Source organism: Natrix helvetica, assembly GCF_964273705.1.
Source record: "Natrix helvetica genome assembly, chromosome: Z".
Taxonomy (NCBI): Eukaryota; Metazoa; Chordata; class Lepidosauria; order Squamata; family Natricidae; genus Natrix; species Natrix helvetica.
This window is the reverse complement of record NC_138554.1, coordinates 38,273,552-38,297,291: the sequence shown is the minus strand read 5'-3', so window position 1 is coordinate 38,297,291 and position 23,740 is coordinate 38,273,552. Positions and strand designations below refer to the sequence as shown.

The window sequence follows — 23,740 nt, the reverse complement described above, 5'->3', positions numbered from 1 at the left end:
CACTGAAAAAAGTGACATGACAATTTTTCTTACTTATGACCATTGCAGTATCCTCATGATCACATGATCAAAATTCAGATACTTGGCAACTGGTTCATATTTATGACACTTGCTGTGTGCTGGGTTCATGTGATGACATTTTGCGATCTTCTAACAAGCAAAGTCAATAGGGAACTCAGATTCAGTTAGCAACTTTGTCACTAACTTAACAACTAGAGTGATTCAATTAACAACTGTGGCAAAAAAGATTATAAAATGGGACAAAGTTCACTTAATAAATTCTTCACTTAGCAACAGAAATGTTGGGCTCAATTGTTGTTATAAGTCAAGGACTACCTGTATATATCTATACATGAATGCTGAGAAACGAATCCCATAGAATGTATCACCAACTCTCAAGCATCTACCCCACAGCCAATTCCTTGGGATGTCATGTCAACAAGGGACCAGAATATATCTGCTCTCAGGCTACGAGAAGGAGAAACTATAACAGAGGTGAAGCCTAGCCTAGCTGCAATGGACTAATGAGGGAGGACCACCATAGCCATCTTCTCAACCATCATTTCCACTTCCTTGACTAATGGAGGACCTGAAGCCAAGTTCAGTAAGCAGCTGCTCCACCCTTTTGCCAGCCTTTTGTTATACAAACAAGTCATTCTTTACCACTGTGCCTCTGTCCTTGTAAAGTAGGACCGTATGTTGCCCATGGAACACAAGTCTGAGACCCACTGATCTAATCCAACTACCTATCAGCATAGTAATCCATTATTATAGAATCCCTGACAGATTCTATAATAATGAATTACTATATCTATTCAATCTCTGTTCCAGCAAAACAAAGTCTATATCCTGGGAGAATCTGTTCCATTGTATAACAGCTTTAACAATAGGAAATGATGCCTCATGTCGTTATTTCCACTTTAAATCAGTTTCTTGCTCTGTCTTCAGCATCAACTGTGATCAGTTTTCTAAATCCAAGGACATGTGGCAATTTGCACTGACAGAAGAGACTATGAAGTAAGTCCTTGAGATTGCACTAAATGTGCCCCTTCGCCCTATTACACCAATGAGAAAAAACCTCAGAGAGCATAAAAAGCAACAGCTCCCATTGGAAAGTTATGTTCAACTTACTATATGGCACCATGACAGTAGAGAGGAAGCACAGCTTTCATTTTATTGCTCTCATTGAGAAATAAACTTAAAACTGGGCACAAATCCAGAAAATGGACAGAAGAAAGTCTGTATGAAGCATATTTGAAGAAGCACACTTGCTTCAGCCAGTATAAACGTAGCCCTTTTTCTTCTTCAAACCTTCCCAAAAGATAGGACATTCATTGTTCAATTCCAAATTTTATGGAGGTTGTTTAGAAAAGAGAACCTTGTAAGCAACTTTGAACATAGTTGCAGTTCACTCCCACAATATTATGTCAAACCATGAATATGCTCTGCCATAATATAATTTACTTTCTATATACTAAAACTAGCATTTGAGGTTTTACATTTGGATTCAGTGGTTTAGACAAAGAACATTTTAAACCCAAATATAATATGAGGCATGAGTAGCAAAAAGTATCCTAGAGTGTATAGATATTGTAGATATGTAATATAATTTAATAAATAAAGCAAAGGCTTCTAACTCCAAAAGAAAAGGCTTGTTTTGCATTCTAAATTAGATTGTTGTAAACAAGGGATATGATTTATATGCATGCTTCAGTTCTACTACTGAAAATAATAAGATTAGCATGTATTCAGAAGACTTTTTTTTTGCAACTGTCCACCTACATAAGCCACAATTTCATACTTGTGACTACTTAATAGTTTTTAGGGTTCTAATGGAAAAATAGTTTGTAGAATCTGCTTATTCTTATACAAAAATAGAGTAATTCTATAATATCAATAATTTTTCAGAGGCCAAATTTTTTATCCAAATTTTCTTATTCATGGGGGTTGGAATTGGTTTGTCACATGATTAAAGTCTAGTCATAATATAATTCTGAAGCAAATAGTATCTCAAGTAAAATGTTTTGTTCTGAGACCAGAAAAAAGAAGGTTCATTTAAAATGTTCTCCTGGAATATATAAGCTGTGTAACCTATGACCACAACTGAGACTACAACTTCTACTGTACATTGTTGTTACCATAAGTCCAGTCAGATCCAATTTCACAACAACTTTTATGACAGTCATTAAGCAAATCACCATGGTTACGCAAATGTGATTGTTAAGGGACTCCAGGTAATCATCAACTTATGAACAAAATTGAGCCCAAAATATCTGTTAAGTTAGACATTTGTTAAGTGAGTTTTGCCCCATTTTACAACCTTTCTTGTCACAGTTGTTAAGTGAATCGCTACAGCTGGTAAGTTAGTAACACAGTTTAGTGTTACTCCATTGTCTCTGCTTGTGAGAAAGTCAGAAATGGTGATCACATGACCTTGGGACTCAGCAATGGTTATAAATATGAACCAGTTGTCAAGAATCTTGCATTTTGATCACATGATCATGGGGATGCTGCAAAGGCTTTAACTGTGAAAAGCAGTCATAAGTCACATTTTTCAATGCCATTGTAACTTTGAATGGTTACTAAATGCACTATTGTACTTCAAGGACTACCTGAACTGTGGACTCTGGTCAAGCATTGCTTATAAGCTAAGAGTTGAATAGGAAATGAATTTCCAATAATCTTTTCCGCTGTCCTCACCACTCTGCATAGGCTTCCTAGCCAAAATAGGAAGTAATAATATCCAAAATAATATGCAAACCACACAGTAAGACAATATGATACGATGCTACATAGCCGAAGGCATTTGATACAATGCTTTGCCAAAGTACTTTGTCCGTTGCTGTTCTTTTGGCTTGATTCAAAACCAGCTTGCAATGGGCTAAACCAATTACAATTTGCTTTATCCAGATTTTCCTTGGTGTCCTGCAATGAATGTTCTTCCATGGGGTTATGTTCTCTTAGAGTATCTTGCATGGGTGAAAAACTGGCCCGTTCTGCAAATGTTCCTAAAGCATCTCAAATGCCATTTTTTGATTTTACTGGCAATTTTTAGTTGGTTGCAGCACTACTGACATATGGTTTTATTGTACAGAATCAATCAATGTGATAATCTATGAACTTTGTACATTTGGAACATCTTCAATTTTTGGACCTATTGCTATAAAGCATCCATGATCTAGTCTGAAATAGAAATGCTGGTAACAGCAGTGACAAAAACATTCATTTATGTTTGTATGTTAAGTTTCTACCGTAAGTATCAATTGAGTGAATCAATAGCTGTGGCGGCAGCACCAATTCAGTTTTTCATTTCAGTTATTGAAGCAACTTTCTTTTCCTCTACTATAGAGGTGAAATATTTCATTTTAATTACACTTATAGGATAATAGTTATTACAACACAAATCCTTAACCCTAACTTCACAGAGCAAAAACAAACAAACACATCCATACCCAGCATTCGATTTATTTACTGGGCAAATAGTAATGAATTTAATTTATTATCCTAATAAATTTTCTTACCTAAGACTTTCTTTCTTCAGTAGCTCCAGTCAACAGCAGTAGAAATGTAACCCGTAACTGCTATTTTATTGGCAAATATATATTCACCATGGTTTGGTGGATTTAGAGAATTTAACAATGGCATATTTGAACATTCAAAATAATCTGGAATAAAATATCCTATTTTGTCCCAAGTTTGACATGTATTTTATTTTGTTGTACAAGTAATGGAACATTCAAAACGACCATTCCCAATAAGGAACATTCTGTACTCTGCAACACCCACAGCTATGAATGTGCAGTTCATAGTACTACTAGCAGAGGATAAATAATAAATAAATAAATAAATAAATATTTATTTCTTAGCCGCACCCTCTCCCGAAGGACTCGGGGCGGCGTACAACAAAACATAGGAAATAAATATACAGACAAACATACATATACCAAAAACATATACCGAGACATATACAAAACATATACTAGGAGGAGGTGAATTGGTAGATAAAAACAAGTAAAAACACAATGTTTAAAAACCCCTAAGTAAATTGGATGCAATTAAAATATCCCAGATAAAAAACCCGTCAGGAGCGATAAAATTAGATCAGAGTAGAGCCAGGCCAGCAACTTGAAATAGGTGGGTCTTGAGCTTTACACGAAAGGAGCGGAGGTCAGAGGTATTCCTAATATCCGGGGGGAGGTCATTCCACAGGGCTGGGCCCGCCACAGAGAAGGCTCTACTCCTAGGCGCCGCCCCCCAGCACTGCCTGGTGGACGGCACCTGGAGGAGACCCTCTCTGTGCGAGCGGATTGGTCGCAGGGATGTATGGTGCAGAATACGATCCCGCAGGTAACTAGGTCCTGAGCCATGGAGCGCTTTGAAGATCGTTATCAAAACCTTGAAACGCACCCGATAGACCACAGGAAGCCAGTGCAGCTCGCGCAGGAACGGTGTCACATGGGAGTACCTAGTACTCCCCATAATTACCCGCGCGGCTGCGTTCTGGACCAACTGTAGCCTCCGGGTGCATTTCAAGGGAAGCCCCATGTAGAGAGCGTTACAGTAGTCCAGATAACTACTTTCTTCTTACTTTGAAAACAGCCTTACAGAAGTTGCTAATATTAAATATTATTTTTAATCTTTTTTCTTTTTGTTTAAATGAATCCAAATAGCAGAAGTGGTCCAGTGATTTCAGGCAAACATTTCATTAGCTTTTATATGAATTCTGAAAATTTACCACAGCTAATTTTAGTTTTTGTCTTCCTATTTTTAAATAATAATGTTTTCATTTCCAAAGAAGATCAATATCACTGAAATTACTCATGCTTCCCTTACTTATACATACATACATACATACATACAAAAAGCATGTTATATATTTAGCAGTGATATAAACAGAAAGCCTTTCCTATATTAAAATTTAGAAATATCATCCTAAATTAGATTACAGTATTAAAAAATTTACTTAGGAAATCAACTAATAATATTTTTACCAAATAAAAAACTTATTAAGGAGCTTTTATTATCTGTAATACACCGTACAACTATACAATCCTTCCAAGCCTATCTCCAAAGGCTATTTCTGAGTACTTGGAACATGGGCTCAGCACCATCCAGAACACCTGTTCACCTATTTTAAAAAATATATTTAGAAGATATTATGGCAACCCAAATAAACAATGCCACCAGAAGACCAAGATCTGAGGAAACAGTAATTGCAATTTATATTATTGCTCAGTTAGCAGCTATGCTTTTCATATTACCTATTTCTGCTTAAATGTATACATAACTGCTCTTCATTTAAAAAGTTCATTCTAATTGTAACTCGCTCTCAGTTTTTCTTTTTAATAAGGCTATTTCTCACAAAACATTCTCTGCTCCTTACTGCTGACTAAAATTTCCCTTGCAGTAACTTGGTTATTACTTTCCAAAGCATGTTTAAATATGTTCATCTTGTAGCTCTTATTCCTTCTGTGATTACCACTTTGCTTTATCACAGTTGTTCCTCAGTCTCAAATCTCTTGGCAATTAGATTATTGCTAAGGAATTATTTCTGATTTTTTTTTCTTTTAGTGAAAGCACAAGTGTTCCTTTTATATTTTGTTACAAACTTATTAACCAACAGTGACACCAGTATTTTTCTTTGGCAAGACATGTCATGCTGGTATCACTGTCATTTAATATATCATTGCCATTAATTTCAAATTTATAAAGAAATAGAAAGCATAACACAGTCCATTTTAGAAATTTGGAAAACTAAAATGCACTGCATAGGACTAAGAATGCTAGGAGAACATTCTTCAATCAGTTTTTTTCTTCATATTGCTTATCTGCAAATGGTTTAAGATCTCAACCAAGATCTATAAATGTATAGTTCCTTACAAAATAGTTTTGATTTGTGCATCTCTAAAATTATGAGAGCAAAACTTTGAAAAGCATACTTACGCATTGCAGTATGGCTTCTTCTCATAGCCCTTGTAGTTTTTCATGTTGAGAGTCATCTTGCATACTTCGCAATGAAAACATGCTTTATGCCAGTACTATGGAAATATAAGAAACATTTCAAGTGGATTAATTAACTAAAAATGTATATCCAAAGATAACATATCTTTGTACCAGTCATACATTCCTGATGGATTTTTTAGATAGACGCTCACTGTAAGAACTTTATGTTGCTCAAATGTAACAAAACTTTTTTTGTAAACAAAAACTGAACAAGTCCAGAAAAAACATGTATTTTATTTAGTTAGTAAAACAGTAGTAAGTTCTTAAAATAACTAGTTTGTAACTACTAAATTTATTAACTCAAATTTGTTAACCCAAATGGAAGTTATTTTATGTGATCTTACAACAGAAATACTATTCTGATATTTAAGAAAACCAAATTTCCCATTGGTTTGAAAGATAGCTATTTTATTATCAAAATTAACAGTAGAGTTAGTTCATGCTAGCAATTTCTAAGTGGAAAATTTTATGTCTTCTGAAATAGGCAGAGAAATTTCTGAACTGAGAAAACATAGCACTGAATTGTCACCTGCAATTATTCTGATAGTGGAAAGAATATACAGGTAATCTTCAATTTACGACCATTTGTTCAACCTTATGATGGCCTTGGGAAAAGTGATTCGCAATGGATCTTCGAAGTTACAACCATCACACCACTGATTTGGACACTAGGCAACTGGTTTGCATTTACAACTGATTGCAGGATTCTGCGGTCATCTGAAACCTTCCTAACCATTTCCGATAAGCGACATCAACTGAGGAAATTGTATTTAATTAATGAGCAGGAGATTCACTTAATTTAGTAAAAATTATCACAAAATCAGGTCTGGTCATGTAATGACTTGCTTAATAATGGTATGATTTAGGATGGAAATTCCAGTCCCAAGTGTGGTTGTAAATTGAGGACTACAATTCACAATAGAAGCTGAACTGGAGAGCCCATGTAGTAAAATAATATTTTTTTTTGGTTTAACTGCCTAAACTGAAATTGCATTAAACCATAACATGGAAGCTAAGCATCTCAGTCATTTCTTTGATTTTAAATGCTATGAAGATCCTAGAACATAATTTTTGAGAGGGGGCACATCATTCTGTACCATAAGGACATAAATATGAGGAGTACTTTGGGAGACAATAAAGCAATACAATAATAGATGACAAGAATAAGATGATTACGATTCTGAAAAAAATTCACAATAGTTTTCTGCAACAATTTTACAGAAAACAGATGGGAATTATTCAGTTAAATACTTAAAAATAGTACTAAATTCCAAGATGCTGATACAACAAAGTATTAGATTTAGAAGAGGACATTTAGTATAACCTTTTCTGTTCATTCCGCATCGTCCCACATCCTCAACACACTAATCTTTTCAGGATTAGAAGAAAAAGGTGGCAAATGAGAAATATTCAAGGTAATATGTGCTTTAGACTACTTAGTAATGTACTTTATATAACATGTTCCAATAATATTGTAGAATTAATTTGTTTCCATTTCTTTTCAAGGGTTCCATTTGATGTCAAAATGGATTAAATATATCTATTTACTACATATAATTTTGGACTTCATTTTTCTTGATAATCCTTCTTCAGCACTTTTTTTTTGGGGGGGGGGGAATTGGAGCGGAATTACAAGTATAAAATTACCCATTAAAATCTTTGTAAAGATTCTGCTTGTTGACCTAACTTTGTTTTCATGACAATTAAAAGTAATGCATTTTATTATTTTAGAATTCTAGGAAAACTATCAAATAACATATGAAGTAAAATCAAAGTTTCTCAAGAGTATCTGTACCCATATGGATCTCTTATTGACAGATTCCATCTAATAACTTGTTTTCTTTCATTAAGGACAAAACAGCAGCTTTCCTAACAAGACTATCAAGCAAGAATTGGTACACTACTATTTAATGATCAAGAACAATAGTTAGATTTGCTACTCTTCTGAACACCCACAATCAGTGATAATTGCAAAGTACCCTGGAGTCAGCTAATAATATGGGAATTCACCACACCCAATTTTTAAATACTGCCTAGATGACAAGAGCACATAATGACTCATCAGTATTAGAAGAGAAGTCTGCCTCATTTTATTGCCTAGAGCAACATATTTGTACCTTCACATGAGTCTGAAACCCAATTCCTCATGTAGTTCATTTTTATATATTTTTAATTTTCAATGAACATTTGATATAACCAAAACCAGGACCTCTTTAATGTGTACCCATATATAACTGTATGTTTTCAATCACCAAACAAATGCAGGGCAACTGGAAGTCTCAAATAGGTCTTAAAAACCGAAGCCTTCTTACCCTCATAATTTACACAATTTGAGTGACTGCAAATTTCATCTCAAATATAAAGTACATGGCAAATCTGAATACTGTTATCAGATAATAAATCATTCACATTAATATGTAACAAAATACTATAGCTACCAATAAAATTGGGCAAATACATTTTTCATATAGCAATCTTTCCAACCTAAAAAGTGGTGTGCCACAGTCGAAGTTCACACAAAAATTTGCTTCAAATTAATAACCATATTTCATCCATCATTTTAAAAATGAGTTATGTCATTTAAAAATGAGTTGTGGTATTCCATTGCTGGAGATTTTGAAGACAAAATTAAGACAGCCACTGTGGTTTAGAGCCTCCTGATTGAGCAAGGCGTTGGACTGGAAGATTTTCAAGACCTCTTACCACAGTTATTCTGTTACTTATTCTGAGATGAAGAGGGACCAAAGAATGTTGTAACACTGAATGTGGCCACTGTAGAAAATTATGACTAGTCCCTGACAAAAAGGAGAGCAAAGAACAATCATATATAATCGTAGCTTTGACATGTTTTTTCATTATTTAATTAACCTAGTATTTACATAATACATGAAATCATAAACAGTCTTCAGTAAATTAAAATGCAATGAAAATCCAGTTTTAGAGATGAGACGGAACATTCTTGCATATCTTTGTAAATAAATATAGATACTACGTACAAAAATATATGTAATGCTACATTCACTGTTACATCAGAACAAAATTCACATAGTAGTTCTATACAATAATACTTACTGTATAGCAAAACTAAACAATAGACGGTGTGGCTTAACAATTGGCATGTAGGAACTTGAAAATTTAAAAAAAGTACCCAAATTAAGTCACTGTATTCATTTAGTAAATCTTTATGTTTCATTTTCCATATATAAGATGGTAGTAGTATAAATACTTGATCAAACTTGGTCAAACTCAAGGCCGATGAGCCGGATCCGGCCCACAGAGTGTTTAAATCTGGGCCGCAGTGCTACTGGCAGTCAAAACGAGGCACCGGGGAGGCCGTGCATGCCCACCCCCCGCCCAGTGCTCTGTTGTCAGCCTGGATAGCCTCCTGTAGCACTCTGCCAGCCAAAATTTGCCCCGTTTTGGCCGGCAGAGTGCTGCAGAAGGCCTTCCAGACAGAAAACGTGGTGCAGGGCACCTCACGTGGGGGGCCCGTGCCCTGTTTTGGGCAACAAAGTGCTGCAGAAGGCCTTCCAGACAGAAAACATGGTGCAGGGCACCTCACATGGGGCCCCCGTGCCCCGTTTTGAGGTTATCCAGGCTGAAAATGGGGGGGGGCTGCAGTGGTGGGTTGCCAATGTTGTTACCTGTGCACACGCGTGTCTGGTCGGGTGGGCAGAGCCCCCTGCCGCCGCTACTACTGGTTCGGCCGATCCGGCAGCAACCCATCTCTGAGGGGCTGCACACACACCCATGCCCCATTTTGGGTGGCAGGTTGTTACAGGAGGCGTCCATCCCATCTGCCCCCCTCCCCTCCCACCAGCCAGCCCATGGGGAACAACAATGCTGATCCAGCCCTCAAAGAAATACAATTTACACCCCTGGTATAAATTGTTCTACCAATTTCTTGTATCCAAACAAAAATGCAGGTGCCATTTTATAACTTTCAATGCAGATAAATTTGAGATTTTCAGATCTTGCTTTAGTACGGAGCTTTAATAAAAAATGCAACTTATCAGGAAGTACAACTTACATGAGCCACTATTTAGAAAATAGGCAAAACAATAATCCGCATATGGAGCAAATCCATTAAATTAGAAAGAATGACAACTAACACCACCTGTTAAGAGATTCCATATAGTTATTAGATGGCTTTCAGATAAAATTGAAGATATTGGTTGTTATCTATTAAGCCCTACATGGAATAGAGTCTTTCTAGCATAGTGGTTAATATGATGATTTAGAAACTATGAGACCGAGTTTTTGGCATGAAAGGTGAAGTAGCTGACATTGGAGCCAGACACTTGCTCTCAAGCCCACTGCACCTCACATGATAATAGACAGGATATTAGACAGGATATAGCAATAGCACTTAGACTTATATACTGCTCTTCAATGCTTTTACAACCCTCTCTAAATGGTTTACAGAATCAACATAAACCCCAACAATTTTGGGTCCTCATTTTACCCACCTCGGAAGAATGGAAGGCTGAGTCAACCTTGAGCCTGGTGAGATTTGAACTGCCAAATCTGCCAAATTGCAGATAGCCGGTGATCAGCAGAAGTAGCCTGCAGTACTGCACTCTAACCATTGCGCCACTGCTCCTTTGCTATTTTAGATCAGGACTGGATTAGGTATGTTTGCCATCTTGACTTAAATATTAAAAAGGCAAAATAAAATTATAATAGGGTTTAAATATTTGGGGGAAATTTATTTCTCCAATTCTTTTTGTGATCTTGTAAGGTAACAGGGTTGACATGCTTGGTCCCACCTATTAAGAAATGTTGTCTCATGGGACCAAGGAAGGGTCTCTTATCTACTGCAGCACTCTCCTTTCTGAATGGTATTACTCTTAACCTAGTCATTCAAAAGAGCCTGAAGATGACTGGCTCTTTCCCCGGCCCTGTGCTGGGAGAGGTATAATCCTGAACAGAAGATATATGTCCCTGGTGAAATGCATGGTCATATTTTGTTAATACTAATGTATTGTTTTACTGTTAATCTTTGCAAGCGCACCCACAATTGCTGAAGAGTGACAACCATAACAATTTAACTCTGTGATGGTGAACCTGTGGCACGCAGAGCCCTCTCTGTGGGTACGTGTGCCATCACCAGCTGCTCTTCTGGTTTAAAAAACAGGCAGGTTTTCAGGCTGAAAAACGGCCCCCAAAACAGACTGAAAATGTCCCCCCAAATGCCCTGAAAACAGCTTGAAAAGCAGCCAAAAAAAATAGCCATAATGCCAGCATGTGTGCACTGGCCAACTGGTGTTCAGCGCTCTGGTGCTCCGGCATGCACACATGCACAAGCATGCGCAAGTGCTCCAGTTTGGCCACTCGGTGCCGAAAAGGTTCGCCATCACTGATTGATAAACATTACATGCAATAAAATTTCAATGCTTACCCATTGCTTATCCATTGTTTTTAAATCACAGACTGGACCTTTGGGAACTGACCAAATGTGCTTTTATGTCATAGTTTTTGCATTCTTTTAATACAAAAATAGAACTTGAAAAAAAACGATGATTCTAAACATAATGTTCACGGGCCGGATCGTGACGTATCATGATGTTTTCTGCCTTTGCGGAGACAGAGTGGGCGTGGCCTGCATGTGATGTATCCGGCCCGTGGGCTGCCAGTTTGATAGGCCTACCTTATAATAACTTGTGAGTGTAAGCTGTTTAAGGAAGGTGTACTGCAACAGTGGTAAACCTGTAGCTCCCTACTTCTATCCGTACATAAGATAAATCTAACTCAAAATTCATTAGGATTTAGCTCCCTCACTATTTCAGTAGTATATAATTAGTAGTTGCAGTTTATGACAGAACTCTCCCCTTAATAAAGGATATTAAGTAGGGAAACAAAGTTGCCGCATCAACTATGAATCTAAAAAGTCAAAAACTTTTAAAAGCCAATATGCAATAAGATGAGCAAGGCATATAAGTCTTTGTAGTTATAAACATGATACACAGCAAAGTCCCTACAATACCACTCAGGTTTTTTTAAAACAGCAAAATAATCATTTTTAAAAAAGAATCTGTTCTTATAAACTCTATAACACTGAAGTAATCGCCAATCCAAAGGGAAGTGGCAAGGGAATAGAATCTAATATAAAACAGATGATGGCTAATTTGTTCATCTTCTTTTTAGCTATTGATACACAGAGTTGTTTTTTAATTCTAGCAAAAAGTGGTAGAAAGCTTATCTTGATAGCTGCTTCATTTAAAGCCACTTTTAAAATACTTAAGAAAACTATTTAAAGTCATAATATTTGCTTAAACACACAATTGACAAAGTGGCTCAAATGCCTGTATATTTTGACAAATCAGAACTGGAATGTCTTCAATATCAAAATCAGCTGTTCTATATAGCCTTTACTTCATTTGTTTGCTGGAAATAATTTGATAAAATCATTTTGTAATTCCTCTTTTTTTAAAAAAAATGGGCAGGTACTTTGATAAAAATACAGTAATAAGCAAGCAGATGCTTTCTAGGCAAGGTAATAATATATTAAGAAAAATTAAAAACAAAGTTTTTCTAAGCCTTAGGTTTGGCTATTTGCATAATTTATTTTATTGAAGTTACATTACTGCAAAACGATAAAGTGAGAAGTCTTTACATTATAGATGCTATATTTATAACCACCATAACAATGTCAAAAGCATTAATTACTTAGCAATAGCTTGCCCTGCTTTTAACATTCTTTCCCTAAATCCACAATGTCTTTATGCAATATTTCCCAGTTCAAACTGGTGTCAACGTAATCCATAATTTTGAGAAGCTGAAAATATAAATTCTGTTAGTTTTCTTTACCACTCCATCTTTCCTAAAATACACTTCCAATAACATAACTGTTGAATATATTTCATACTTTCTTTGCAGGCCTACTGTATTCACAGTAAGGCACACCTGTCGCTAGAGATCAGCAGGCTTCTCAAATTCTCTTCATACTCTCTTAGATTCGGTTCCAAAATTGACTTCTTTTCTGTATAAATCCATGACAAGCAGAATCTGAACCTTAATAGCTACCAATACCACCTCCCCTCCTCCAAAGTATCAAGCTTTCAATGTGTCACCAACCGCCGTTCTACAGGTGATACCCCATACTTTATATTGTCCCCACAACCATTAAGTCGCTTTTTAAGTTGTAATCATGGTCCTACGGAGACATTGGCAAAAAGCACATGTACCGTAATTCAGCTCCACCAGGAGATTTGCCTCTCCACACCTAGAAAGCCTGCTTCAGCTACACCACGTCTAGGAAGCGCTGGGTTCCTCCCCGCTCCCTCATTCCCTCCTCTACGTAGCCCGCCTTTTGTTCATGCTATACCGTGTACCTTATATCCACCCACGTCCTGTTCCTTCAACCACTCCCCGATGGCCACTCTCTAAAATGCCCTCTTTGTGCTTTCCACACGCTTCCTTCCCTCAGCCTGGCCTGCTCTCCCCTTCCGGCAATCCACCACCACTTCGGAGCCTTGCCTGTCCCTCTCCTCCAATTGGCCCGCCTTCCCTTCTCTTTCCACGCACACGACCATCCCGCCCTTGACATCTCGGCCCCGCTCCACCCCAACCGTCCCCCGCGATCGCTCTCCCTTCACACACGCACACACATACACACACCCCACCCGGGCAACCAGCAGCCAGAACGGTCTCCCCTCCGGGCTGCCAACTACCTCTGCTCCTCGACTCTCCCCCCCCCCCACTTCCTCGGCTCCGTTTCAGTTCCTCACAGGCATTCCCTCAAAAGCTACTACCCCCCCCCCCGCGGGGCTCGCGCCTTCTCTTCACGGCACCCACCTTGTCGAGGCAGTTAACCTTCTCGGTTGGGTAGACGATTTTGCCGCAGCGGGCGCAGCTGGGATTCATGGCGACCGAAGCGAGGTGGAGAGGAAAGGGTCTGTATGTATGTGAATGCTGCTGTTGCTGCTGTTGCTGCTGCCACCGCCCCCACCGCTGCTCGAAAACTGCGCCCTCGGGAAGGTTCTGCAAAGGCAGCAACGGAAAGGAGGGGAGGCGAGTAAGCAGGAAGCCACCCCGGCAATGGCTGGTTGCAACTGAGCAGGGAAGGGGCGCGGCGAGCCACTCTCTTTTGCGCGCGCGCGCCTCCTCCGCCTTCTTCCTCGTCAGCGCGAGCGGTCGACCGCGCGCGCACACACAAAAGCGGGGGGGGGGGAGGAGGAGGAAGACGGCGATACCAGACGGGTCGGCGGCGAGGGGGTGGGGTTCAGCGTTCACGTGCAAGAGGGGGGGAGGGAGGGAAAGAGAGCCTGAAACGGCGACGGAAAGGAAATTCGCGGCGCGCGCGCGAAAATTTCGCGGGTCGCGGAGGAGGCTTAAAAAGAGGCTGAGAACCGGGACCACAATGGCACAGCCTCTGAGTGTTTCCACCTTGAACTTTCCAACTGTAGTACCTATCATCTTCAGCCAGTTCGGCCGAGTTAAGAAGAGGCAGGCTTAGAAAAGCTGTCCTGCATCTACCTAGAAACGGGAAAAAACTTTGCCTCGGAGTAGATGAGAGCTACTGCACTTTGTATGTTCCCTACATAGCCTTCCCAATCTACTCCAGATATATTGCACTCTTACTTCCCATTACTCCCAGATTGCACACCCAATGGCTAAGAAGCATAAGGATTATAATTTAAGATGCTTGGAAGGAGTTTAAGGCTGTCTCCTATGTGTGCTAAACCTAATGGAGTTTAAGGCTGTCTCCTATGTGTGCTAAACCTAGAATCTAAACATGAAAAAGGAAGTATAAACAGCACCAAACCAAAAACCACAGAGGTAGCTATTTCCTGGTTGCTACAGTGCTTTGCAATAGCCATTCCTCCTCCTCCTCATAACAAAATGCCACTTTTCCTTCTGCGTATCAGAACTTCCCCATGTTTTTGAAAATCTTGTGACAGTCATTTCAACAGGTAGAAAGGTAGGAACTGAACAACTTGCTTCACCTGTTGAAATTTACCTTTTTTTAAGGCATAGGAGTGACTGCATTTATTGTGTGACTATCAATTATGGAGCTATCTGAAGAAAAACCTCCAAATCAAAGTCTAATGTTAGATCTTTTCAATGCCAAAGCAAGCTATTTCACTAAAATTATCATTTTTTTCTATTCTGATAAACCAGTCCAAGACTACATTCATTTCAAGCAAGATCATTTTACTTTTCAGATACACTATACTATAATGCCCATTTCTCCCTATAAGCATGACAAATTGTTGAAGCTATAGGAGGAGCTAAGGAAAGAATCTAGAATTGACAAGGCCTGAATATAGGCAAAGTAATTTATGGGTTTTTTTTTCTAGTTAAACATATGTTATTCCCAAAATAAGAACAATATACTAGCTGTGCTGGAAAAAGGGCTGATGGCACAATGTGCAATCTTGGTGCTCCGAGATCGCAGTCAATATTTCTGCTGCTAGACAGTCCATTCGGACCTAAACCGTCCTGCAGAGACGGTGATTGAGAAGGGCACCTCCTGCTGATCTCAGGGACACCGCAAAGTCCCTGAAAGATCCAGGAATAGCCTTTTTTCCAGCGACAGAAATGCAGCTAATGAAGCTGCTGAAGTTGGGACAGCTCCGGAATGGGAAGAAAGCGAAAAGAGAAAGTGTGTCGAATTGGTGAGGAAATTTTATTACTAGAAAAAGAGACTACCCCTCCCAAAAAAAGTTAAATTAAAATCAAAGATAGAAGACTGTAAGCAGCGAAATTAATCGACATTAAACTTAGTGTGTTATCCTGTTTCTATTTTTTTTAATGGATGGAATTTTTGCAAAGCCTCCCTATTTTTTAAACTGAATGGATTAATTTTTTCTTCTTTTTTCACTTTTGCTTACACCTATGGATTAAATTTTCCTTCTTTTTTTATAATGCTTGATTGGATTGATTGGATTGTTTTTTACCTCCATTTAAGGGTTTTTTTCTTTCTTAAGCTTGGAATATAAAGAAGATAATAAGAAGGATTATAAAGAGGGTTGTAACAATAGGAGGAAAAGCAGTTACACTGCCACTTAGAGACTGGAGGCTGGATACATGTTTTTCTTTCTTTCTCTTTGATCACTTGAGATTCAAGATTCTTTCAGTTTGTTTACTGACAGCGATAGTAGGAAGAGCACTAGTTGTTTATACAGGTGCTTTTTAGGAGTTCTATCACTAGCTATTGGAGGGAAGACAACATTTGGATTTGAAAGATAATAAATGAACCTGTTTGAAGTTTATTAAAATACTATGGTGGCAGTGCCTGCAAAATTGGAAGAATGCCACAGTAGGAAAAAGAAACTGTAACATTGCAAATGATTATGTTTGAAATTCAAAATCTATTAGTTGTGACAGAGAAAATTGAAAAGAGATTGGAGAATATGGAATAAAAAACAAAAAAATGATGGAAAAACTGAAGATGTTTATCAAATGAAGAATGTGGAGGACAGAGTTCAAAAAATAGAAGAAAAAATGAGCAAGGAGATAAGAAAACTGTGGATACTGACAACAAAGTGAGCATAGTTGTAAAAACAAGAACAGAATGTGGAAAGGGGAGATAGAGGGATTGGAACTCTACCCCAGACTTCAAAGCACAGAAGAAGAAAAGAGAGAAAAATTGACGGAGATAAGGAGAGAAATCTTGACAGAAGCACCAGTGATAACCAAAGATAAGCTGATAGAAAGAGTAGATGCTGGGTTTCGAGCTTTTATGAGATACAAAAGGAACAACATGTTGCGAGGTGAAGTTCATGCAAGATTTATTAAGAAAGTAACTAGGATATTAATGCTACAAATGGCAAGAGATATAAGTCTGCACTATTACTGGAAAGATACAGGTTGATGCAATGAAAATGTATAATAAAAACTAAGCTAAATTTAGTTTACTAGTAGTATGTATGAAATGAAGTGACAATAGCTATAATTAAATAATGATTAATAATGATAACAATACATATAGATATATTAGTTCGATAATATGAAATTTTATATAAACAACACATGGAGAATATGAGAGGAGGTTTAAAAGCTTTATCTAGAATACATTATAAAGATAGATTGTGATTGGATGATTTTCGTATGATTTAATAGAATGTTATCATATAATCCTATTCTAGATTTTGAATATTATATATAAAAGGATGTAAAAACAATTATAGTCAAATTAAGGTTGAGATATAATAATCGTGATATACATGAATATATGTGAATCTAAAATATGGAATTTGATATGAAAAGCAGGTGATGACTATGGAAGAGATGCATGGAAATACTGTAACCAATTGACACACTTTCTACAATTTGTAATGGAAGATGGTTTTTTTATTTTTATGTTTGTCTTTGTTCAAAAATAAATAAAAATTGTGTGTGTGTGTATATATAGCGTGTTTCCCTGAAAATAAGACAGGGTCTTATTTTCTTTTTTAGTTACAAAATATGGCCTTGGGCTTATTATAGGGGAGGGCTTATTGTTTTGGGGTTGTCAGGCGGCTGCTCCCTGGTGAACTGGCTCCCGAAGAGCCGGGCACAGCCTCAGGGGCGAAGCAGCCATGAGGTGACCAAACTCACAAGCAACTGCCTAGCAAATCCCCTCTCCAGCCGGGCAGAGCGCCATTCACTGACCTATGGCGGGGTATCCCTAAGGCGCAATCCACATGGTGCTCTGCCTGCTCCCCAGCTCCCATGGCTTAGCACATTAGGGATACACCCTAGGTCAGTGCATGGAGCTCTGCCCGGCTGGAGAAGCGAGTTGCACGACCAAATTGGGTGCCGACTGAAGTCCTGGAATGGATTACGGTCATGACTGAAGGTTCTACTGTACCTATTCTTACTTCACATATCATATGAAACTATAAATGGGATTTGTTTGGTTTTGGTTTAGTGTCGGAATCAGACATAGATGTTTAAACTGATTTAGAGTTTATGTATAAGCTCAGCAAATTTGGTTTCTCAATAAACTATGCTTAAAACATAAGGTATAGTATGATGTATGAATTGGGCATTATTTCTTGCATATAGTATGTATGTTACAATTTCACTTCATTTTCACAGCTAAAACTGCCTTTTTTATTTTATTTTTTTAATGAACATGGCGTAGAATGAGATCCTGATTATTTAAAATCATTAAAACAAAACTAAGTTTTAATCCCATTTTGTCCTTTTTGATCAATAACAATAACTGGACTGAATATAGAATCTTCTGTTAAGAAATTAAGCTGTAAAATGTAGCATACATCCACATGAGTCTATAACACTAACAGAGCTGAAACCCTAATCTCTCCTACAAAGATACAATAATACAATAGTAGAGTTGGAAGGGACCTTGGAGGTCTTCTAGTCCACCCCCCTGCCTAGGCAGGAAACCCTATACCGTTTCAGACAAATAGCTATCCAACATCTTCTTAAAGACTTCCAGTGTTGGGGCATTCACAACTTCTGGAGGCAAGCTGTTCCACTGATTAATTGTTCTAACTGTCAGGAAATTTCTCCTCAGTTCTAAGTTGCTTCTCTCCTTGATTAGTTTCCACCCATTGCTTCTTGTTCTACCCTCAGGTGCTTTGGAGAATAGTTTGACTCCCTCTTCTTTGTGGCAACCTCTGAGATATTGGAACAATGCTATCATATCTCCCCTAGTCCTTCTTTCTCTTAAGCTAAACATACACAGTTCCTGCAACCGTTCTTCATATGTTTTAGTCTCCAGTCCCCTAATCATCTTTGTTGCTCTTCTCTGCACTCTTTCTAGATAATCAATAGAAATGGTATTCTATGAAATTCCATGGTATTCCTGTATCTTGACCGCCAAAATAATCCATGCTTCTTTAATATTGGCATTTAAGCCCTCTCATATTATCTTATTCCAAATCATTTGACCAATCTTCCTAATACAAATATATTCAATATTGCCAACCTTCTAGTTGACAAAATATTTCAACCCGTCCCTCTGGAAATGTAAAATAGAGGAAGGAAGATTACTAACTCACACATAGATAGAAGAATATCCAAAACTAATTGAGTTTTGCTCACCCTGTTTACTGAATGCATATAAAATATACAGTATGTGTCAAGATTGTTTTTATCCAGTTATAGTACTGAAATGCTGAAGATCCTGTACTATTTTGGAGGCCATTGCTTTCTTTCTCTGCTTCCACTTCTCATCTAAAAATGAAAATCCCTAGGTAATTATTTTTTTTTGTTTCCAGACATACCTTGGCTTATAAAACTAGGCAACTTTCTTCTAATGTGCAATTTCTTTTTTCTTTTGGTATAGGAACTTCACTCCAACCTGCCCACTCACTTCCCCAAAATGTTCTCTATAACTTGGCTTTACCAGCTTTTCATTATTCTCTTGTATGGGGATTGAGCCTCAATGGAATCATCTTATATATGCTATAACAATTTGGGAAATGAAAAAAAAAATTGTGTGATTGACAAATTACGTCTGCCCTGATATATCAATGATTCTGAAATACTAAAAGACCCCTAATTTTACAATGCATATCTTCACTGCAGTATTTCTGAAATCACAGGAAAAATGGTGACATGGAAAGGAAAAGCTAATACGAAGATTCCCCAATCAGACATTGTGGACTAAATATAATTTGCTTTAAAAGCAACATAAGGGCAATCCAACCTTCTCCATTAATAAAACAATCAAGCCAATCAGCAAATTGCGAGCCACCACATGTTTATTGGACCCGTGTCCCTCCTGGTTGGTACTGGCCTCCTGGGAGGGCTCACGAGGCTGGCTACTGGGGCTGGTGAATGCTTCGCTGGGTGGGGGCCTTTTACCAACCGCCTTGAAAGAGGCGGTGGTGAGGCCCCTGCTCAAGAAGCCTTCTCTGGACCCAACGGAGCTAGCAAATTACCGTCCTGTCTCCAACCTTCCTTTCTTAGCGAAGGTTGTTGAGAGTGTGGTGGCTCAGCAGTTTCCGCGCCACCTGGAGGAAGCTGATTATCTAGACCCGCGCCAGTCCGGCTTCCGACCCGGTCACAGCACGGAGACAGCCTTGGTCGCGTTGGTGGATGATCTCTGGAGGGCAAAGGATGGGGGTTGTTCCTCCATCCTTGTCCTATTAGACCTCCCGGTGGCCTTCGATATCATCGACCATGGTATCCTATTGCGCCGTCTGGAGGGGTCGGGGGGCACCGTATTACGATGGTTCCGCTCCTACCTCTCTGGCCGGACGCAATGTGTATTGGCAGGAGAGGAGAGGTCGACCGCGAGGCCCCTTATCTGTGGGGTCCCACAAGGGTCGATCCTCTCGCCTCTCCTGTTCAACATATATATGAAGCCGCTGGGCGAGATCATCCGTGGTTTTGGGGTGGGATACCATCTGTACGCTGATGACACTCAGCTGTATATTTCCACCCCAAACCACCCCAACGAGGCTGTTGAAGTGATGTCCCGGTGTCTGGAAGCCGTACGGGTCTGGATGGATGACAACAGGCTCAGGCTCAACCCCTCCAAGACAGAGTGGCTGTGGCTTCCGGCTTCCCGGTTCAACCAGCATATGCCATCGCTGGCCATCGGGGATGATCAATTAGCCCCGGTGGAAGGGGCACGCAATTTGGGCGTCCTCCTTGATGCCCGGCTGTCTATGGAAGATCATGTGGCAGCCGTGGTGAGGGGGGCGTTCCACCAGGTTCGCCTGGTGCGCCAATTGCGGCCCCTTTTGGACCGGGAGGCCTTGCGCACAGTCACTCACGCGCTGGTGATGTCTCGCCTGGACTACTGTAATGCTCTCTACATGGGGCTCCCCTTGAGGTGCACCCGGAGACTGCAGTTGGTCCAGAATGCAGCCGCGCAGGTAATTATGGGGAGATCGAGGTTCTCCCATATAACACCTATCCTGCGCGAGCTGCACTGGCTTCCTGTGGCCTACCGGGTGCGCTTCAAGGTGCTGGTTACCACCTTCAAAGCGCTCCATGGCACAGGGCCTAGTTACCTGCGGGATCGCGTCCTGCCCCATACATCCCTGCGACCCGTCCACTCACACAGAGAGGGACTACTCCGGGTGCCGTCCTCCAGAGAGTGCCAGAGGGCGGCGCCCAGGAGTAGGGCCTTCTCTGTAGTGGGCCCCACCCTTTGGAATGACCTCCCCCCAGACATCAGGACAACAACCGACCTTCGCTCCTTCCGTATGAAGCTGAAAACCTACCTGTTTCGACTAGCTGACCTGGCATAATACTACAACCTCTCCAGCCCAGGGCATTTTTAATTGGTAATTTTAGTTTTTAAGGGTTAATTTCACTGGGGTTTTAACTTTTTTAGGTATTGTAACTTATTTATTTATTCTTACCTCCTCTGTACGCTATATAATACTTTTGTACGTCGCCCCGAGTCCCTGTGGGGAGAGGGGGCGACTAATAAGTTCAAGTAATAAATAAATAAATAAATAAATAAATAAATGATGGACATCAGCACCCTCTGCTGCTATATACTAATAATGTTTCTAAATACTTGGAATAACATAGTATTTTTCTTTTAAATCCAACACCCATGAACCTAATGGAGCCCCCTAAGCACTCTTTTTTAATAATATCCTCTTACATATTTACATTAATACTAACTTATTCTGTTTATACTATGGCTAATAAAACGTTTCCTACTGGAATGGATGAAACAGACTTATTGCATGATGTTGTACAGTATTGTCTTTTCAATACATTTTCTTATATATGACTTAAAACAAAACCAGAATATTCTTCCTTGATATAAGATAAAGCCAAGTGTCTTCAGACTCGGAAAAAAAACAGATTTTATGCTCTTTATAGGATCAGAGATGAGTCTGCTAGTTGATTGCCTAGAATAATAACAATGTACATTTTGAATGATTTTGTTCAATCTAATTCTATTTACATTGTTCTTATATTTTCATACATTTTCTGTCATACTCAATTTGCACACTAAAGAATTATTTTATGAATAGTGTAAATTTTGATCAAGTCAGGGTCAATGTGAATGATCACTTTTAAATTGCTTTGCAATATAATAGTACTCTCCCATTCCCATAATAGAGAAGATATTCTGCGTATAATTATAAACTATCCATTTACAAGTATTGTTCTCATATTTTCACTGTTTTGACTGAAAAAAACCAGAATTAGACAAAGAAATGGCATTAATCTTTTGATTCCCCAGAGCCCCTTTAACCATAATTGCTCAAAAGTGGCAGTGGTTTCCTACCAGGTGTTCCTTCTAAAACACAAGAAAATTATAGTGCAAATTGGATTAACATAATCTCTCTCTGTCTCTTTCTCACACATTCTAATTCTCCTCAAGCAAGTTCCCTCTGGCTCCATTTATTAATTACTCTTAGAATGCTGTCAAAGCCAGAGTCAGCCTGATATTTATTCACAGTCCTGTCCACTATTGCTTCCTAATGGAGTGGGATCTGTTCTTACAATTAAAAGAAAGGAGAAGACCAGTTAATCCCCACTCCCTATACTTTTTGATGCTACCTCCTTGACAGCAGGCATCCAACTTTTAAAGCAAGTCTAAGACTATCAGCTACAGAACAATTTACAGCTTCCATTTTCTTGGTCTCTACAGGCAAGCCTGAAACAAACAGAGCAAGAGGAAATAGTAACTTACTTGTGGGGCAAACCTCTTTTACAGAGTGAAACAGCGCAACCATCTATTTTTATTTTTAAAAATTCACTGCATGTTAATGGCATGTGGAAATGACCTCGGAGACAGGAGGAAGAGCCATAACCTACATAATAGTCATGCAAAAGGTTTGTGCTTCTTGTCTAGACTACTTCAAAGGGCTGACACATTGGATGAGAATTGTTTCTGATATTTTGCATGGTATTCAGTCCTTAATCTGTTTTGCTTGATGTCTGACAAAGAAAGCTTTTAACTGCTCTGGCTGCTGAAAGTATTCTTCCCTTCTTTAGAAATATTTTTAAAAACAAAGCACACAACAGATGGACTTCCTCTTTGTAATCACAATAATCCAGCCAGTGACTTGACTGTTCCTTAGACTTTTTGAACCTAGCCAGCTGGTCTGACCAGGCAATAGTGAGAAACTGATATAAATAAATGAGGAACATAGGCAGTTAGCTGGAATCCTAAAATAAAGCTTATAGAAAATAATATATTCCATGGATATTAATAATTCATAATGCTAATAAAAGTAGCTTGGCTACTGCTTCAGTTATTAATTAAAGTCAGAATAGAGGTTATATCTATGTTTTATGCCTGGCTATCTCCAATACTGAACAGTTGAGGATAGAAGCATACATAAAACCAAGTATAATAACCCTGCTCATCCATCTTGCAACACAGAACCAGGATGAAAAATATTTTACTATTTACTATACTATCACTACCTTAGTAGCAGTTTCAGTTGACTCTTCCAATAATAGGAAAAGCCCAATTTGTAGTTTTCTTCAGTTTGCTCTTTCTAAATCTGAGATATGAGCACACGTAATCCAAAATGGAAAGCAGGCCAAACTCTGGGTATTCAACATATCTAATGAAGTTTAATCTCAAATCTAATAGTTTATTAACTGCCTAGGAAAGTTAGCATTCATAACCAAGATGATAAAACAATTCTACATTATCAAGATTACTTAGCCTTGCAAAGGCTAAGACCTTTTCTTCAAGCAGACCTACCCTAGGTTGCAAAAATCTGGACAACAGGAGTATACCAAGGGCACACAATATGTCTTTACACCTTTGCTATTAGCAGTATGAATATTTGCAGCCTGCCTATGGTAAGATTTATTTCCAACCTTTGATCATTTTATCTTTGTT

At 38.7% G+C, this 23,740-nt stretch overlaps 1 protein-coding gene across 3 annotated transcripts in view; it reads right to left on the bottom strand.

The window, feature by feature from the left end:
• Positions 1-14,121, bottom strand: part of LASP1 (LIM and SH3 protein 1) — a 43,335-nt gene extending 29,214 nt beyond the window's left edge. Inside the window, exons 1-2 of one of the 3 annotated variants that reach the window (XM_081932865.1) lie at positions 13,801-14,121; positions 5,944-6,038 (exon numbers count right to left, since the gene is read on the bottom strand). In XM_081932865.1, the coding sequence (XP_081788991.1) occupies positions 5,944-6,038; positions 13,801-13,869 (164 nt within the window). In that variant the 5' untranslated portion in view covers positions 13,870-14,121. Of the gene's footprint in view, positions 1-5,943; positions 6,039-13,190; positions 13,210-13,337; positions 13,378-13,800 lie in introns of those variants that run through there. The other 2 variants (XM_081932866.1, XM_081932867.1) reach the window with 2 other exon arrangements.
• Between the last annotated feature and the right edge of the window lie 9,619 nt (positions 14,122-23,740).